Here is a 20047-nt window from a genome sequence, read left to right as displayed (position 1 = left end):
TATGAAAAACTTTCCCAACACTGGCATATCAAACATGCAGAAGCAACATTTCTGTTCCTGTTAAAGTGAGCCTGATACACCTTCGCTCATGTGAGGGCACCATGCTGAGTAAAAAAGGAAAAATCACGATCTTCATCAGCACTGCACAGTGAAATTTAACTTGTCAGCTCCTCCTGGGAAATCTTGATGCAACACCCAAATCATCCCCGTGAACCAGAGCTTGGTGAATGTTTAATTATTCCTAGGAACAAACACACATTGCTGCATGGGGGCTGTGAGGAACTATCCGAGCTGCAAACTAAGCAACTCTGTCCCAGAAGCAGTTTCTTCAATAGCATTTGCTTATCAAAAATAATTAGAGGCAGGAATGCTGGAACTGTGATTACGAAACTAATGGTAAATCTATTTGCTCAGATGAAATGTATCGAAAGATACATCTAGACACAGCTGGAGTCTGAGGTGATACCGCAAGGATAACAACTTGAGATCCAATTTCATCTTTCATGATTAAAAAATGAGCAAGAAAGTGTTTTATGAAATGTGAAGGTTAACAAATGTTCCTTCACAAGCAATGACGACAGTTTATCTTTTGAAACAAATGATCAGGCTATGGTCCGCTAGCAGCTCTTGAAATACATTTGACAGATTTCTTCTAAAAAACCCAGTGAGGACCAGAGTGTGCGGCTGGCAGCAACACCACACTGCCAACACCTTGGACAAAGGTGGCTTGAAAGCAACATTGACGCAGCGGGGCAGGAGCTACCCATGCCCGTGTCCCAGTGCTCTGCCCAGTGGCAATGGCAAAAGTCCAGAAATTCACCCCTGTCCTTGATCCCTGCAGCAGCCACAGCTGCTCCAGTACGGCAGAGCCACTCTTCACTGACAACCATAGCACAGGGGCTCTCGGCCCAATGACACCTTCACCTGCAGGAGGGGTAATGAAAGCAGGGGCCCAGACCTGGAAATTGCTGAATGCCTAACCTGCTCAAAATATTCCAGGAGTCCTTTCTGTATATAGATAATCACCTATACAATGCTGCCTCCACAGTGATGAGGCAAGTGGGAGCCTCATGCTGGGTGGTAACGGTTGGGTCTTTGCAGCTCCTTTGCAGGAACAAGCCTGCTGCATGCCTGTAGATGGCAATTGTGCACGGGGAGGGAAAGTACATCTCACCAAGTAATTAACTACGTATTCCCAAACTACACACTCGACTTGCAGGCAAATTCAAAGAAATTTTAGTCTATGAAGAAATTACGAAATACTGATTTTTTTTTTCTCCTGATCATTACACAGCTATATTCCTTTTTTATTTCAGATATAATATATATATTTACATTTATGGGTGCAAAATCAGTCTAGTTTTTAATGTTTCCCATGATAGTTGACCTACTAAACATTTCCCCTCTTCTTATTCTGAAGCATATAATGGAAGTGGCCAACAATAAATAACTTTGACTGTCCTCTGGATAAAGTATTTCCTTTTTGGTGCAAGTAAAATGTAAAGTATGAAAACTTATTTTTAGGAATGAATTCTGCTAAAGTTTGACTAGTAGAACAAGTACTGTAAGTTGTTGAACAAGGGAAAAAAGATGCAGATTGAGACTTTAGAACTGTTAAAGTGAAGGAATTATATGATGACAGGAATGGGTAATTCTCCAAGAAGAAAATAATCAAATTACTATGAGTGAACAGACAGTAAAGAAGACAGTGACAGTAACTTTATTTCCTTCACATAAAGAAATAGTATGTGTAGAAGGCAACAGAAGATGTTTTAAAGTAGAAAATAAAATTGCTTTAAACTTTCATGAAATACAAGATTGCATAGCAATGCCCTTATCCCTTCCTAGGACCTGGAATGGTTCCTTAGCATCAGGACAACAGAATCCAGGAGTGCAGCAGAACCCCTCCAGAAACACTATAAACTTATTAGCAAGAACACAAAACATCAGAGCTGTAAAGCTGTCTAAATTCCCTAGGATATAACAACTATATTGTTCTTCCCAAATAAAAAAAAAAAGTAAGAAATATTTCCAGTTCATTACAGCAGCTCTGACCACTAAATTCAGACAGGGGAAAAAGATCTAAAGCAGGAAGTAGTAACACCCCGTCTGCCCCAAAATTAGCTAGTACCATCATCCGAGGAGGTTAAGACTAGCCAGAGACCTAGAGGAGCCAGCTGAAATGCTTGGTACCCTGCTGCAATACGGGCAGATGCCCATCATTTTTACTCACAATACCCACAGGCAATGTTTGGTCCTGTTTTACGGGGCCACATAAGCCTTCTCTCTACAATATAACCATGCTGCACAAATAGCAATAGAATCTCCCCGTGGTGGATCTGGGATTATTCTAACCCGACAAATGGAGGTAGAGGGTCTACGAGATCCCTTTCAGGCACAGAATAAGCTTATTTCAAAGGCCACACTTTGCTGCTGTGATAAAAGCTGTGTGGACATGGTCAAACACTAGGCCCAACTGTTGCCTTCCATGTTTCATGTCACAAATTGCTCTATCTTCTCAAAGACAAGACACAGGCTCTCTTCTTGGGTCTGCAACTACTGGCTTCTTTCCTGTCTAGCACAGGCCTTTGGTTTGCCTCAGAAAGTCAAAACATCTAGAGGCCAGTGAGAAGATCACAGGTTAAGCTTTTCCACCCCAAATAAGCATTCTCAGGATAAACCAAGGAAAGACAGAAACACTCTACAACTGCAGTGATAAAAAGGTTCTTCTAAGTTTAACAGCATCAATACTGCTCTCCTTTTGGCACTTCAACGTGTCTGATTTGATGCCACACATTTTTTTTTTGTTATGAAACTAAAACAATCCAAAATCAATACAGTGCTTATTAAATGGACAAGACATGGGTAGCTCATAGGTCTCAAAAATCAAATGTAAATAGGAATGGCTGCCCAGCCAAGTATTTCTAGTAGGGATCTGCAACATATAGAGTAACACTGAATATTCATCTTTCAAGTCAGATTAAAATAAAAATAACACACACAAAACTTTATCAAGTGTGCAAATGTCAAAGTCTAGAGAAGTGGTAAATAATGAAAAGGAGGACGGCTGATGTAGAGACCTGTATCACCAAGCCGGGTCCAAACAAGTTATGTGTTTGAATACAACAAAGGATAAAGAAACACTCCGAAAGCTAATGCAGCCTATGCTTTCTGGAAGGAAGACTATGCCTGGAAGAAGCTCACCTGAAAGATTTCGGGGCTCCTTGTGATTAGCACCTAGCATGATACAGTTGTGATACTATGATGAAAAGAAATTATGCAGTCCTCGACAAGGTAAGATTAGGACCTGTAACATTCTTCATTGACACTTCGTAACTACGTTCGCTACACAGACAGTACAGCTCAACTGAAGGATGGTCAGTGAGGGACTAAAATGCTAATTTGGAGTTAGAAATTTGTGTGTTAAAGAAACTTTACGAGCTCAGTTTCTTCAGCTTAGCAGAAAAAGGGTTAAGGACACTTCCAGAGCAAGTGTCTTGTGTCATTAGTAAACACTCAAGACTTAAGTTACAAAAATTATTTCATGATAGTGAAGAGTTAACTCTTTCCTCATCATACCCTTTCCACCTTTCCAAAGGCTGCTTATCATGTCTTTCCCCTTCCATATGTGTTCCACCCTTACTCAAGATCCTCCACATTTATGTTTTATGGATGCATCCCATGTAATCAGCTGTGGGCCTGTGACTGCTGCCTGTGTGGCAGAATTTCAGCTGAGACATTTCAGGTGTGCCCTGGAGTTTCAACTCAAATAGCAGCAAAAATCCTCCTGTGGGCAGGATGTTCTGGTACACTGCCTGGCATAAAGGTAAGGTGGCAGCTCCCATGTGGCAGCTAATAGACTTATTTCTTCTATTTGGCTTAGTGCTTACCCTCTCATTTTTAGGAGAAGAAAGTTATTTGTTCAAGTTTACTAAGAAAATATTTATTAAAGACTTTGAGGAATATGTTTTACATTGAAATACATGAAGCTAGACTAAACTAGCCAGCCTTTGGACATCACAGGTTAGATGGCATTTCACCTCCCTATCTTAAAACAGAATGTTGTTTATGTTTTACTTCAGATGTGTTTGCTGGTTGAGGTTGCATAAGAAATGCTATGAGTGCTTTCCTAAAAAAAAAAAGAAAACGTGGCAGCAAAGCAAAGGAGTGTTTTGCAGTGTGACTCTCATAATAACCTTTGCATTAGTCCTACTGTCTTATTAAAATTAATTTGTGTTATCTAAAGTGTTTTGTATAAACCTCCATACACACCAGGAAAAAAATCCCATGTGTTGTTACGTATTGCAAACACACACTGACAGGGCAGTTCTAACTCCGAGTTAGCGATGGTCTCTGCAGACTTCCTTGTGAAGAAAATTTTTTTGAAGCTGATCTGTAATTTTGGAGTGTTTTGCTCTGTTTACTTAGGGAAGTGACAAGAGCCCCTCAGGAGGAACCTTACTGAATATAAGCTCTAGAAGACAGCTATCACTGCAAAAGAAAAGGCAAAAGTTTGGTCAGACCTTAATATGCAATCAATACGCAGTCAATAGGCAGGAGCATATCATCAAAGATATGCAAGAAGAATCAACAGTCTTTCCCTAGTTTTCTCACCGAGCACTGTTTGCTCTTGTTGGTTCATAATAACAGAATTAAATCAGGCCCTGCTGCTTTTACTTTGACCTAAAAATAGGATGCCTCCCTGACTATGTTATGTGTAAATAAAAAGCCATAATTAGACAGAAGAAGAAACTCCAACCTCTTCTGGGCAGGGCTGACCATGCATAGGTACGTGTGCATAGTACAGATTTAGAAAGACGAACAGCTAGCAGCACACCGAGTGGCTTTGGGAAGAGCCCACAGTACGTCCCTCTATTTACCTCAGATAATCTCTGCGGCAAAGAATGAGATTTGCTTTTGTGTAAAGAGTTGATCCAACCTCTCCAAGACGACAGTCACAGCAGGCACACTTTAGGCAGTCTTCATGCCAGTACTTATCCAGAGCCTTCAGCAGGTACCGGTCCTTGATCTTCCGGTTGCAGCCAGCACAGCCCTTCTGCTTCCCCTTGGGTTGTACAGATAACATTGGCACACCTACAATGCAAACAAAGCATTTTGTTTAAAAGATATCAAACAGCTTGAATAGATTTCCTCCATTTGGGGTAGTACGGTGAGCTATAGGTAGATCTGTGAGCAAATACTGCTAATGGTTTCACATTGCAAGAAACTGATGGTCAAAGGAATTTAAACTTCATTTGCTGTTACAGGGTAAGTGGGAGTGTGACACTCGCAGGAACGTAGCCCTGTTTTCCAAAGCACAGGGCTGACAGGAAGCACCAGGCTTTTTTTTTTTTTTTTTTTTTTATTTAACATCTTGCCGCAGAATAAACTGGCTGCAGTGTCAACATTTGCTTTTTCCCTCATTACCACTACCCTTCTGTTGTTAATTTCCTGCCACAGGCAATTACGAAGATCAGAAGGGCCACCACTGTATGTACCCCAATTCAACATCTTGGCTGGATCAAGCTTGGTGGGGAAAAGCAAGCAGTAAGTATAAAAAGATGTCAGATGCCACTGTTTTTCCTCTTTCATGGATGCCAGTGGTCACAGAGGCCTCGGTGAAAGCTAGAGCAGCGCAGGGGCTGCTCTAAAATAATTGTCATTCAAAAGCCCTCAAGGACTGCTGAAAATCGCCCCACAAGTGCCCCACCACCATTAGTGAAGCCACAGTCCTTAAGCAAATCAGAGCTTTCCTTCTCCTCTTGTACCACTGCACAAGGTAATAAAAAAACCAGGATTTTTTTCTTCTCTGGAAATCCCTGCTGGGACTGCAAAGCAAACATGAGCTAGCTGAGTATGAGGTGGTGACAGGACACTCGAGTCACTAAGCTTGTGGAGACTTGCTGTGGCTGCCTTCCCTACACTGCTATCTCCAGCTTTTTCCTCTCCTCCAAGTGACAGTGCCTCCCATGGTGAGCACCAACACGAGCGTGAGACCTCTCACTCTTCTCAGCTTAAGAGGGAGGCAGGGGAGGATTTTATGGAATCAAAAGGCAAGATGAAAAAATAAACAAGGATTTTACTGTGAGGGAGAAAGAGGACAGGAGATGATGAAAGCAGAAACAAACTCACAGAAATGCCAGAATCCCATGTTTTCTGGAGCCTTGATTTTACTTGGTTACTGATTTTTATTTTTACTAATGTCAGTCACTCAAAATGACAATGCTGAGCCTATAACGAGCCTGCTGGGGGCTTAACCAATGCAGAGAAGATGAGGGGACAGTGGCTACAGAGCAGATGTCACTGGTTACACACTCTTATACAAAAGTAAGTCATCATTTCTGCAGGAAGTGCTGGATGTCCCAGGAAGTAGCAGCTTGATAACAGAATTATTAACAGTCCCCTAAACGGAGAGGATCGAGTCAGTGCCACTGTAATAAGTGACATTTGCTGCTTTCCTTAAAAGCCAGGGTGACCTGACAGTGGCTAATGCTCAGCACATGTAAAACCCACCACTCCTACAGTAATAATTGCTTTGTCAGAGCTGCAAGCAGACGACAATAGCACTTAAGACACCTCTACACAAACAGTGAGGTATTGATCCATTTGTTATCAAAGTGGTTTCAGCAGCACAGAGACAGGTCAAGTAACTTTCAAAAACTCTTAAGGCTTAAAGAGCCCTCCTGCTCTTTGCTGTGACACACTCAAAACCTGCTTGCAAAGTTGACACGAGTAAACTTTTGGCATCAGTGACAAACATGCAATAATTAACCAAAAACTTAAATCCATGTTTGCCTGCCACATATGCAAGCTGTAATGCTCCTGGCGGAAATCCTACATACACAGTCACAGAGAAACACCTGCATATTCAGAAACAGGGAATAGATAGGGAAGCGCAAGAAATGGAATATACTGTGGGTGCTGGAGGTCAGACTGCAGAATTCCTGTGCTCCTCCTGATGAGAGTTTCTAAACAAGAATGAGAGAAGAGGCCCCGTGGTTCTGGACACAGGACTTTTTTTTTTTTTTTCAGACTACAATTTAGGAGCAAAGAGATGCTTCACTTTTTTATTAATTCATTTTTCAGAAGACTTAAAACCTCCACTGCATGCTTTCTCTAACTCTGCACACCAGGAAAACAGCACATCACGAGAAGAGACTGCCTTATTGTGAGGCAGAGAAGGATATATATATGAATTTGCATTTGCAATGTGTGCAAGACCATTAGCAGTGATGAAAGAAAATAAGTTTGCACCTATGAAAACTAAGGCCTAGGTGTACCGATACTTTAAGATAGAAGCCCTAGGCATCAGTGAATCGTTATCGACTCCCCAAATAGGTTTTCTAGATGTGAGCTGCACATCCTTAGAGGCAGAAGAGGATTTCTTACAAGGCATCATAATACAATTCTTTTTGCAGGTTCATCTAGGTAAACTTGAGGATCCTGTGTCTGGAGGTGCTGCAGATTTCAGAACACAGATTGTAGATAACTGCAGCCCCTTAAAACCCCTCGCAGGAGAACTGCTGCATAAGAGGGGGTTGAAATCATCTCCAGGATTCAGAAACATGAGATCTTCAGCCAGACGAGACTTCCCAAGGCCCTCAGGCACTTTTGAAAACAGTGCCCTTTTGGAGTTACAGCTGCCGTAGCTGAAAGAAATGAGTCTACTGTTAACAGCAGCATGGCAAAGCACAAGAGGGGCTGTGCGGGACAAAACCCCGGCTGGACCATTAAGAGAGGTTGATTTGAGCGGTGAGGGTGGGTTGGCAGGTTAGGAGCATCTCCAGAGGCTGTAAGCAGGCCCAGACAGCTCTGATCTAGTTGTAGTGATGGTTCTTCCACCTGTGGCCCTCGCAGCCATCACTCATCGCCACTGTCTCAGTTCCCTGCTATTGCAAGCACACCATTGTCTTAGGAGAGGCATCTGCGAATAAGGGGAATATAACACTTTGATTTTCTTCTAATAACTAGCGATGGAATGGTTATATATATTTTTAAACACTACCTTAAGCAAGAAAAAAGCTATGTATTTGGTCAGTGTTCAGCAGGGGGCTTTCTAATGAAAAAAAGGTACCATTTCAGAGATCATATGATGTTCAAAGCTGCTATTCCCACTCAGATAATAACGAGCAAGGTCAGCGTCTGCTGGTCAGATTCAGTGTTTTGAAATTACATTTTGGTCTGTGAGGCTTCCCTCCGACATCCCAACCAACTGGTCTGCACAGAGCACACACACCACTACAGAAAGTTGCAGCTGCAATTAGCTGGTGAGTTGACACAGCAGGCAAGGCGTGAAACAAAATTTCAAAAACTGCCAAACTTGATCAGCAAGGGTTCCTTGCATGCTTGCTGTGTCATTTCCAAGCAACAAGAGAGCAGCATCTCAGACGATTAACCCCTTTCATGGTCAGAGGCTTGCAGAGAAAGGGCACAGCCAACATCAATTCCAACCTTCCTCCTCCTGCCTCCCTTCCAGCAAACCTCAAGCAGTCTAGGCTTTGCAGGCAGAAATACCTGCAGAACCGCTCTTTCTTTTAGGAAATATCCCCACTGCAAGACTGTGTTGCTGCTTCCTTTGTCTATGTAGATTCTTTTGCCAGTATTTACCAAAAAAATGCCATGATACTTAGTTCAAGTGAATCAGGGGCACATGGTGTCTAATTGGGGCTGTCAAGAACCAAAGGGCTCACCTTTAACCAATTTCATGTGTGCTCTGTGGGCAAGGATTAGAAAATGAGAAGTAGTGCTGCAGAGGTAGGAAGATTAACAGCTGGACACTCACGCGTTTAAATACATGATCACAAAGGGAATGCTGATTGATTACCAAATTGTAAAAAGTACCATCAAGTTGCTTTCTCCCCTCCTGTTGCTACCCATCCCTCGCTATCTTTTCTTAGAAACAGTAGATGAAGCCTTTCTATTTTTGGCTACCTACACTCCCTTCTTTGTCCTTTATAACTTAATAGATTTGCTGCTGGTAAATACAAAACCAAACCTGTTCTGAGCGCTCAGAGCTCCAATGCACATTAAAAAATTATAGACACCACCTCTGGACACGCTGAAATTTATGACTGTGTCTAAAGAGGCTGTTATTGTAGCAAGCAATCTAAACTTTACCTCTATTCACAGTCGGACAAACTAGCTTTAATCAGCCCATATCTTCTCAGTCAGGGTCTTTCTGTAAAATTATTCAGCTGGCTTTGCAACACAAGTGTCCACTAAGTACACCACTAAATTTTTCTAAGCCATTTTACTGATATTTCTATTCACATGGCAATCAGCTGCAGTTCCTCTAACAGCACTGTTCATAAAGCCTCATTTCCAAGAGAGCCTGGAAACTTCTTATAAATGGTAGACCTTTTAAATAACAGTTATCTGCAATGGTCCTAGGGCGTGCGGCTCCACAGTGCGCTGGTCTGCAAGAGAGCTACTGGTCCCCTCTGAAAGCATCGAAGTTCACCACCTAATTTCTTTAATGCAACTCTAAAGGTTAATTGGTCTGAAAGAGTAATACAGGACTGCTGGCTAATGATATATGCCTCAAGGCTTTGCAGCTTGCCTGTATTTTATACAGTCAAGTCCAAAGCATAAAACACAGGCAATATCACCGGGACTTTTCAGACCACCCTCCGACGTCCTGCAGTCCACCTTGGCCTCCCCTTCTCTGAACCGAGCCCTCCGCTACACCCACATGTGCTGAGTGAAAGCGGTAGGAGCTCAGGACTCTTCTCCTCCACCTGCATTTCATGCCTTGTTAGAGGGGGCTCTGAGAAGTGCCACCACTGCACTCCTCATTACCACCACAGAGAACTAAAAGCAACCCTAATGAGGAGAGCTTACAGTACTGGGTGGGAGGAGGAACGTCCTCCCACACTCCCCAAGGAATCTGGCCAAAATCTTCAATTTGCTATTTATGACAGCTAATTAGTTATTCTATTGAAAATCTTTGCTTTAAATAAAAGAACTAATCATACACAAAAGTCAGTCCCCCACCTCCTGTGAAGCACACATAATTGGCTTATTTCCCCAACACTGTGTGTATGTTTTACACAATGCTTTCAGGCAGATGGCTTTAACTCTTTCCCTCTGCAAGTTTGCCGGTTGGCATTTTTTTTGGCTTTTGGGGGGGTGGGTTTATTTATTTATTTATTTATTTATTTATTTATTTAAAAAAAAAACCAACAAGAAAATCGTTTCCTCAGATTAGCTACTTTTACCATAAAAGCCTGCTCAACAACAAAGCAGTTAACTACAGACACAAAGTATATCTAATGTCTGAAAAGCTTGTGACAACCACTCCAGCGCATTGCTTCCTGTGCAGTCGTACAGCACCTTGTACAATACGCTACTGGAATTATGGTTTTATTCTCCACCACAAATTCTTGCTTGAGCAGTGCCTTTCAGATACAGTTACCTCATTGCTGAACAACCCCGGTGCCAAAAGACCTCAATTATTAAAGGTTTATGTTACATTTCTTTCTTCTCTCTCTTTTTGTTGTTTTTGTTGTGTTTCTTGTTTTTTTTTGTTGTGTTTTTTTTTTTTAATTTATGTAAGTGTGGGGTTTTTTTGTAACTTACGTAAGTAAGAGAATTTTCTGTAATTTATATAAGTGGCTATTATAGGGATACTACATTACAGTGCTAAAAGCAATTCTGGTTTAAAGACCAGAGTTTTGGCAGTTGGGCAATTGAGCCTAGGTTTCAGAGTTCCACTTGAGGGAAAAAAATGTTTATTTCTAGCATCGACACTCTTTAAATGAGCTGACCTCCTTTTGCCTGCTAACAGAAACTCCAGCACTTGGCTGAAAAAGATGAAAAAGTAACTGAAGAGTAGGAGTAATCTTATTAACTCCTGTCTCATCACAATAAATAAGCTGCAGTCTTATGTCTTTTATCAGAGGATCTGATATCATTTAAAAGCATTAGAGCCCTGCATCACCCACTTAAGTAAATGCAGACAGTCATTGCCAAAAAGACGCAGTGAATTTCATTCCCTTAAAAAGAAACTCACTTTGTGTTCCCAGTATTGTATTACTCACCTTCTATGAATATTACACCCTGCGAAACAAGTTAAACCATGCACTTCCATTGAACTGGAGAGTACGTCGTCTTGGGCATCTTCACCAAGAATTTCATTGAAAAATTATGGCCAGCAAGGTGAAACTCATCATGTCATCTGTATATCCAATTAAAACATTACATTTGGAACACTGAAACTCAATGCTTATGAACAAGCTTTAGACCATTCATCAATATTATTCAATGAGTAACCACAATCTTTTTTCATTTCCAGTTTCATGCTGCAATATACAGCAGGTGAATTTTACAGTGGTGTTAGCAATTCACTTGTGGTATTCTTTCTTCTGAATCATTACTGAACAAATTTCCCAAGCATGGCAAAAAGGTAGTAGAGAAGGCAGTTAACATGAGAAACATTTTCATTATTTCTATTTTAACTATGCTCTAGTCCTCCCAATAACACAGCAAATTTTTTGGCCCTACAGTTCAGAACAAACTTTAGAGAAACATATTTTTGAGGCTAGTGTCCCCTGGCAATTTCAGCTGCCTAAAAGTGACCCGAAGCTTGACAAGCAGCTTAACTCCTCCTCCAGTCTCCCATGCAGAGACCCTGTTTTCAAGCCATTTGCTCAGGCAGACTAATATATCCAAAGTAGTTATTCATATCATCTGCATCTGTACGAAGGTAGGAGGTGGTTCAGGACACAAGGTTTAGGGTTAGAATCTAGATTTTCATTTTCCCAAAAAGTTTTAAGACTTTGAGTACCTGCCTTAAGATCTATTATAGTGTTGCACTTGCCAGAGGACAACCTGTAGCTTTAAAGGAATACAAAGCAGCAGGACTGAATGCGAACCATAATAACTGTTGCTGCAAAACAGTTCCTATAAATCATTCCAGTAAGCAACATTTCCCTGTGCTCATAAAATATGCTTGTTTGAGCTTTAATTTTTCATAATTGGCATATGTCCAAAGCTTACTCTTAGCAAATATAGTGTTTCAGTGAAATCCATTTTTACCATTTGAAGCACTGGGAAGAGTAAAGAGACATGCAAAATTTCTTCCACCTTCAGCCTAGTCCGAGAACATTCTGGTCAAGTTTTCTCAATTAGCTCCAATTCAGCATCCTATATTCTGGCAAAAGTCCTGGTTTTAGGTAACCAGTTCTCTGCTTCAATGTCAGTAGCAGAAAAAATTCTGGCAATGGAGAGACAACCCTCAAACCAGCTTTCCAGCTGTATAAGAACATCAGAAACAAGAAAATTATTATGAGGCAAGACTAGCCTGGAATTCTTCCCATATTCCTCAATATTCCACTGGCTTGCAGATGACCACCGAAAAGACAATAAGGTCCAAAGGTTTCTTTTGGGAGGGTTTGGGTGTCAAAGGCAAATCAATGGAAAAATATTCTCTCTGTCAAATGATAACAAAGGTTGTAATTCATCCCTTGCTTTTCAGCTCTTTCAGGAACACGCTACCTACTAACATCATCTACAGGGAGTTTTTTGTCCCTCCCCTTCAAGGAAGGAAAGAAATTTTGACAGAAAAACCCTATATCAAGTTAAAAATCCCACAGAGTGTTGGAGAAGTGAAAACTCAAGTAAAATATTTCCAGGCACACATGTAGTACTATACAATTCTCATCTTCCCATTAAAATGCACCCTTCAACATATTACTACTGTGGTTTCAAGATGTGCAGAGATGTGTGATGCTGCAGAGCTCAAGTTTAGCATTGAGACATTAACATCACCCTGACAGAGTTGGTATGGTATATATGTGAATATTTTAAAGAGAACATAACTATACCATTGCATGGTCATCATCAGCATCATCTTTTCTTCTGCCTCTTTGCAGACATATACAATGTCAATCTAAGCTTTCGGCAACCTTAACAGAATTTCAGTGCCCACTGCCAAATGGCCATTTGATGTTCTGCTCTGTGTACACTGATGAAGCAATCTGTCACAGGCCTTAATGCAGGCATTGATGTCTCTCCAATCTAAACCTTTCACAGGCTTATAGAAATTTCTCGAGACTTTTGGAGCCTACAATAATTTGTGCAATACCACAAAAGAATTTGGAATCCTGGTACCCTGTGTTTAATGAAATATGAATATACTCTTTTAAATGTTTCTAGAAGAAATCCTAGTCAGGCCAAAAAAGCACACCATCAATCACCAGAAAGTTGTGCTGGCAACTCTGAAATAGCAAACGCTGTAGTGATTGCAGGTTATTGGTGTATGAAAATAACAACCCCTCTTGCCCCTGTCCAAACTTACTGCAACACCAAATATTTGATGCCTGTACCTTGCACAAGATTAGTACAATAAATACACAAGGGCTAACGTTTATTGCCTATTTTCTTAATTTCCAAGAGTTTCACCTATAAAGAATGCAGGCAGAGTCCCTTTAAGTTAATGCAATCCATGTAAGAGATACAATTGCTGCTGACTTTCTAGAAGTCGGGAAACATATCTCCCTACTTATTCAGAAAAATCCAGATATCTCCCAAAACCTATCTTTTTCTCCTGTTCCTAGCAAAACCAGATCAACTCATCTGCTATTAAAAGTTGAAAGGAGAAGGGCAAGGAGAGCTATTTACTTCTCTTCTCATTGAAAGGAAAAAACAAAACACACAGTATTTTTGCAAGACTATTTGCATGCTGAGCTGTCAGACCATGCACTTTCCATTAAAGAGATAGCATCCCTTTTCATAAGTCCATTTGGGATCCATTTTAGTGTTATCTAAAAATCAAATCTACATGGTAATCCTTTTAATGTACTCTTGACTTTTAAAAACAGCTTTATGTTCCTTCAGGAAATGTTTTAAGCCATTACTCCGTAATTACTACTCACCCATGGAAACACTGATCTTTTACAATATATAATCAGTCTGCTGACTTCAAAAATAAAACAGACTAGAATTTTGTCTCATGAAAGTAGCAAAGAAAAAACAATGTTAAGAGAGCATCTCATCTTCCCACACCCCCTGGCCCCTTGCTTCCCCCTCCCCCTCATAATTCAAAGTGGTATGTTTTTCCTATCTTAGAAGAGAGGGGCTGAAGTGGTCACAGTTCCAAATTCCTGTGTTAAAAGTATAGGCGTGGAGACTTTTAATATCAGTTTTGCATCAGTGATCACTGCGTGAGTAACCAATATATAATTACTGATTTAGGAAGCAGAAATTTTATCCTATTGGATATAAACAATACCCTAACCTTTTGCAAGCCCTGAAGTCATTTTGAATGACGCTATACAACCTCCCAAAAAGCTGGCAACATAGGACTGCCGTGGAATTTGTGGCGTTCCTTCAGTAAGCTTAAGCTGTATGTGAACAAGTCTCAGAAGAGGTGCCAAAACTAGATTGCATTTAGTGCAGCTTCATTGGATTTATCTGGACCACACCTGCATTCAACATAGGAATGCCTAGCCAAACTTCAGGGGCCCGAGATTACCTTGAAAGTCCAGCTCCTGAAAGTTTTGCCTTGCTGCCTTCCAAGCTCCTCTCCCCACCTGGAGGTGGCTGGGAGGCAGAGTCGAGTCTGAGTGGGATGATGAGCTAGCACTGGCTTGGCCTTTCTAGCAGATGCCATAAAGAGGACACGAGTGCATTTTGCTCAATTACAGCTTCTATCTGAGGATACCCAAACAAAAGCCTGTGACTTCTGTAATGCAGATTCTCAGACTACAGGAGGTCCCTGGATATCCTGGTGTTGAATACAGTTTAACAAAGATCCTAGATGTTTATGCAAAGTATACCCTATCAAAAATTGGAAGGATCTTTTCCACCACTGACCCCAGAGAGCCCAGCACACTTCCCATCTGACTGCTCTGGCAAAGACAGTTTAATATTTCGACTTGCAAATAATATCAACTAAAGTTGTTGTTCTCTTAATGCCATAAGAATAGAGAAGACGGAGAAAGCAGAAGCCAAATACTTTCATTGATTCTGTTCTTCTGTTTACTGAGGTCTAGCTGAAGCCTGACTAAGCCATTGTTTGCTTCCAAAGACAGATTTTACTCCAATTTGCTACTGCAATTAGTACAGCGAAGGTCCTACTCTTGGCCATTCCCCCGTTCATTCACTGGGAGGCATGAAGACCCCATTGTAACACTGTTCATTAAACATTTGTTGTAGCTACAGTTGGCTAGTAACTATGTGCCTCAAACTAATTTTTATTATTCAGAACTGATTAAGTCAGGCCTCACAAACCACAGCTGGCCATTAATGCTACCCTTCTTTACAAGAAATTATGCTGATAAGAATTAAAAGTGGTTTCTTGGCGCTACCTGTTGTATACTCATTCTATAGTAAGTTCCCCTGAAGTGATGTATAGAGACAGGGTTTGAGCACTATTTCCCATGAACAACAGGAAAGATCCAAATAAAATTATGGGACTGTTGGGTTTTTTGTTTTCTTTTCCTTTTGTTTCTCTTTGTGTGAAATGCCCAGAAAGGATCTGAAAACTCTGCTGCAATTCACCATCTATTTCAGAATAAAGTGAGCACTAAAGGTTTGGAGCAAGTTAGCATGACACTTAGTTTGCATTAAAGCATCTTAAAAGTCATATGAAATATACCATAACAGAGCACATTCTAATCTATTAAGCATTCAGGAGCATCACTGTATTCAGAATATGGATGAGAAGTTGGAATTGCACAAGACATTTCTCTTCTTACGGTTGACCACTGAGTTGAATTCAAGCTGATCCTAAGGGAGCTGTTTTCATTAACCTACAGTAGCTTTCTAATCCTATTCGTTGAATTTCAGTCCACCACCACTACAAGAATTTATGACCTGCTGCCTGCACTTTGGATGGTACTCACACTTCACTCTTTTCCTCAATGCATCCTGCTCCTCTGGATGATTACCACTGCTTTGTACAGGAACTGATCCCCTTAAAGTGGAAGTCTGTTCTTTAATTCAGTTATTATGTTCCATTTACTTCTCACCAACATACCTGAAGATGTCAATGGTTACACTTGGTTGAAAAACATGAAAAAAACAATATCATATGACTTAGCCAAGGGTGCAGAACTGAAAGACTCCTGAAACATACCTCTGTAAGTTTTGCCCAGCTATGCTTTGCCCGAAACCTCAAACCAAAATGCAATTCTAAACTACTAACCTTCAGCTCAAAAAATGCTACAATTCTGGGCCAAAAGACTTACTGAGCAGTTTTTTCTCTGCTCCATTTCCACAGGAATCTCTACTGCTTGATTTGCCCAGTTTTTGTCCACCTCATCATGATATTCATGACTGTTGAAAAGAACTCCTTCACTGAACTAATGAAATAAGGAGTCTTAAGTGCAGTCCTTTTTAGAAAAGTCTGTATCTCCAGATGAGTCTCAATTTCACAGCATCAGGGAACTGTGTGCCAAAGCACTGAACCGGAACACCAGGGTTAGCAGGAGTTGCAGACAACAATGCTAACATCAGGGTTATTTTAGACTAGAGTACTTTCAAATCAATTTTGGATGCAAACTTTTAAATGCACTCTCCAGAAGGAATCTGCAGTGACTGAGTATTTTCAAGGCTAATTTTCTAGGCTTGAATGAAACTCATTTTTACTTAAGAAAAAGACGCAACTAACCTTTGCCACAAAGGCTGGCTCATAGCTAGAAAATTAGGCAGACAACAGTCTTAAAAAGGAATAAACTACCTAAGAAAACATCCATAAAACTGCAAATGAAAGCCACTACAGATGCTGTTGGGAAGAGATTTTCACTGAGACCAGAAGTTATCATGATCCAAGGCACTTCTCCTGTATCCAAGGTACCTCATCTTCTGCAAGCAGTCCCATTCTAGCAGGGGTAAGGTTACCCCTGCTAGAATCTGCGCTACCTGGGGCAGCAGGGCTGCGCTCCACAAATGCAGATAATTCTGCAGTGGGATAAAGGAGGAACGGAACATCCACAGCATGATGGCAGGATTTTGCGGGACTAAAATTCCTGTAGAATTAAGACAGACCCTCAGCACTCTACAGAAAGAAAGTGGTTGTGATGAGAGAAGGGAATGTGTAAGACAGATGGGAGAGTTAAGGTTAAAGTTCAGACCAGAAGCAATTAAGACGGGCAAGAGTGCTCTGCAACTTGACATAGGTTTGCTTTGTATTCAGAACTTTTGACTAGCATTAAGCATCTTAACTTGTGTATAGAGAGATTATAATTAAAACCTGACAAGCTTAAATTAGCCATTTATAAAAGGTTCTCCAGAAAGCTTTTAAAGTAGACTAAACATATCTATTAGAATGGAAGAAAGGGGAAAAATAGAACCGAAGCCATTTTCAGTTACAATAGATTTCCCTACCTAGATATCTCAAGAGATTAGACAAATTTAAAATCAAAGTTCTGCAACTGTCCAAAGCCACTTAAAAGGAGGGAGAGGGAGGAGGTGTGGCAATTAGAAAAACCTTTAAAACTCTCCTTTAAACCGCCCTCTATTTAATAGTCCACAGTCCTTTGGATGAACATAAGCACTCCAGAAACCCCATTTGAAAAAAAAAAAAAAAAAAAGAGGAGATCCTAATTTCCCTTCAGGATTTTGAGCACTTCAGGGAGTGCTCTATTATGGTTCCCCAGGGACAGGGGAATTATGTCAATCTACCACAAGGCTGGGCAGTTAGCGAAGGAGGCAGACCAACAGCTGGCTTTCAGCAGGCCATGCCAATTAGAGCAGAGGGAGCGTTTTTACCTCACACTGGCTATTCAGATTAATTCCTAACATTTCAGTGCTATACAATTTTCCTATGAGTTCAAGAAAACGAACCTAAAGAAAATTTGCTCTTTATCAAAGAGAGGAACATATCTGCCAGTGTCAAATGACACCAGGTAATTTATTCCCCCTCAAAAGAAAAGAAGGAAATAGCTACAAATATTTTGATATTTCACAAAAAAGTTCACAGACTATAAATATCTGGAAACCAGGTTTGTGAGAATAAAAGTCATTAAGGGCAGGGCTGCTGCAAAGTCCACCTTATTACTCCCAGATCGTATTAGATTCCTTCTTTCCCTGCCTGGCCTTTTCATAAAGCAAATGCAGTACTCAAGAAACACGGCTGAACATCTAGCTGGGACACAAGAAGCAAGCTTTGGTTTCCCAAACATCTGCCTATTAACCTAAAGAGCTCCTGAACAGCCCTACATTATTCCTACCTCTGATTGCTCCCAACACCACATCAGCCTCTCTGCGACCCTCCTTGGTAAAGCTCTGGAACAGATGCTTTGCTATGCATGAAGCACATGACAGGAGCATTTTCATAGCCCACAGAGTGCCCTTGTCACAACCTGTTGTGGAGGCCTGGTGCCACTGCTGAAGACTCAGAATTTACATGATTGCAGCATCCTACTTCTAGGTGGGAAAGAGAGGCAGATAGGAAATGTAAGAAGAGAAGTCAGCAGAAATGTTATATAAAATATGGTGCAGACATGAGTACAGTAGTTCTTCAAAGGAAGGAGAGAGATGGTGCCTCTCCCTGAGAAAAATAATCAAGCTGTACCAGCAATGATCACTCTAAACCCATGTAATTTATCTACAGCCTACATTCATTGCTTCCACAAACAAAATGTAATCCTTTTCCTCAATCTACCTCAACCCTACTGCACTCCATGTGGTACCTCTTTTTCAGAAGAGTGTCTAAATTATCTAAGTGCAGGAAAAGAGAATGTTACTTTAAAGCAAGCCATGATCAGCCACAGCAAAGCACAAGAGGAGTAATTTGTTACTTCAAGTGCTGGAAGGGTTTTGGTTTTTTTTAAGCACCAACAGTATTTGAAGTGGTAATGTGCATTTAGCAATCTTAATTTATTTTGATTCATCTTTATACACCACTAGTGTACTTATTCTCAATGCACAGTGAACCAAAAATCTGATAAGAAAAACCAACATCTGCTCTGGATCCAATACCTAATGGAAGCACGTGAATGAGTATTTGCAGAACCCAATATCCGTGAGTCCTTAATTGTGTGGAAAAGAATAGATATCTGCATTTCAGGCACCCCAAAGTTCAAGTAAAAAATCTATCCCATTTTTGGTTCTCTGTAGCAGCAATTTCACAGCAACTGCTGGGTGTGCAATTGCCACCCTGCTTTTGGAGAATTAAACAGCTGAAGACTCCTCTAGAGACTTCTCACTTTTTATGCAGGTTCAGTCTTATTTTCACTTCATTCCCAAACCTACTGCAGCTGAAATACAGCCCCAGTCCCAAACAGTTCTGTCAGACAACACAAGAGGAGTTACAGATCTGTGCTGGAAGCAAATGCAGCCCAGGAAGCTGAGAGCCAGTTTCTCCTCCTGGCATTGTAGCAGGACCATCACTGTATTACCCACCAGCAGTCCCACCGTGCCTCTGCCTGCCCACAGCTGCACGTGGAAATGCCGGGCATGAATTCCTCTCTCAGGTGAGAGCCTCTGCTCCTCTCTGTGACAAATTTAGCTCAGTCATTTCTGATCCCCCCGGTGGTGACATCCCCCTTTTGCCTTGTCTTTTCCAGGCTAGAAAACCCAATGCTCTCAGCTGCTACACATATCTACCACCACTAAGATGGTGCTGGGTTGACATCAAACTAGCTAGGCTCTCTCCAGTCTGTCAATAGACAGCTGGCCAACTTCAAGTGATGGACACTCATTTGGTGTTCAAAGTCTTACAGATGATCTCACAATTGACACATCGACCTTTGGAAAGTAAAAACTTGTCACTTTTATATGATATTACAAATGATACAAATTGGGTCCTTCCAACCATATCCTGGGCCGCATGAAAAGAAGCGTGGCCAGCAGGTTGAGGGAGGCAATTCTCCCTCTCCACTCTGCACTTGTGAGACCTCACCTGGAATACTGCGTTCAGCTCTGGAGTCCTCAGCACAGGAAGGACACAGATCTGTTAGAGTCCAGAGGAAGGCCACAAGGGTACTTAGAGGGCTGGAGCACCTCCCATACAGGGACAGGCTGATAAGAGTTTGGCTTATTTAGAGAAGAGAAGAGAAGAGAAGAGAAGAGAAGAGAAGAGAAGAGAAGAGAAGAGAAGAGA

At 41.2% G+C, this 20047-nt stretch overlaps 1 protein-coding gene across 14 annotated transcripts in view; it reads right to left on the bottom strand.

The window, feature by feature from the left end:
• The window catches only part of LMO1 (LIM domain only 1), a 343783-nt gene that overhangs the window by 12109 nt on the left and 311627 nt on the right, over positions 1 to 20047 (bottom strand). For all 14 annotated transcript variants that reach the window (XM_054067496.1, XM_054067501.1, XM_054067495.1 and 11 more), the window contains one exon: positions 4881 to 5094. In XM_054067496.1, coding sequence (XP_053923471.1) covers positions 4881 to 5094 — 214 coding nt within the window. The remainder of the gene's footprint in view (positions 1 to 4880; positions 5095 to 20047) is intronic.

The sequence above is a fragment of the Cuculus canorus genome, chromosome 5 (assembly GCF_017976375.1).
Source record: "Cuculus canorus isolate bCucCan1 chromosome 5, bCucCan1.pri, whole genome shotgun sequence".
Lineage (NCBI taxonomy): Eukaryota > Metazoa > Chordata > Aves > Cuculiformes > Cuculidae > Cuculus > Cuculus canorus.
This window is presented reverse-complemented; position numbering and strand designations above follow the sequence as displayed.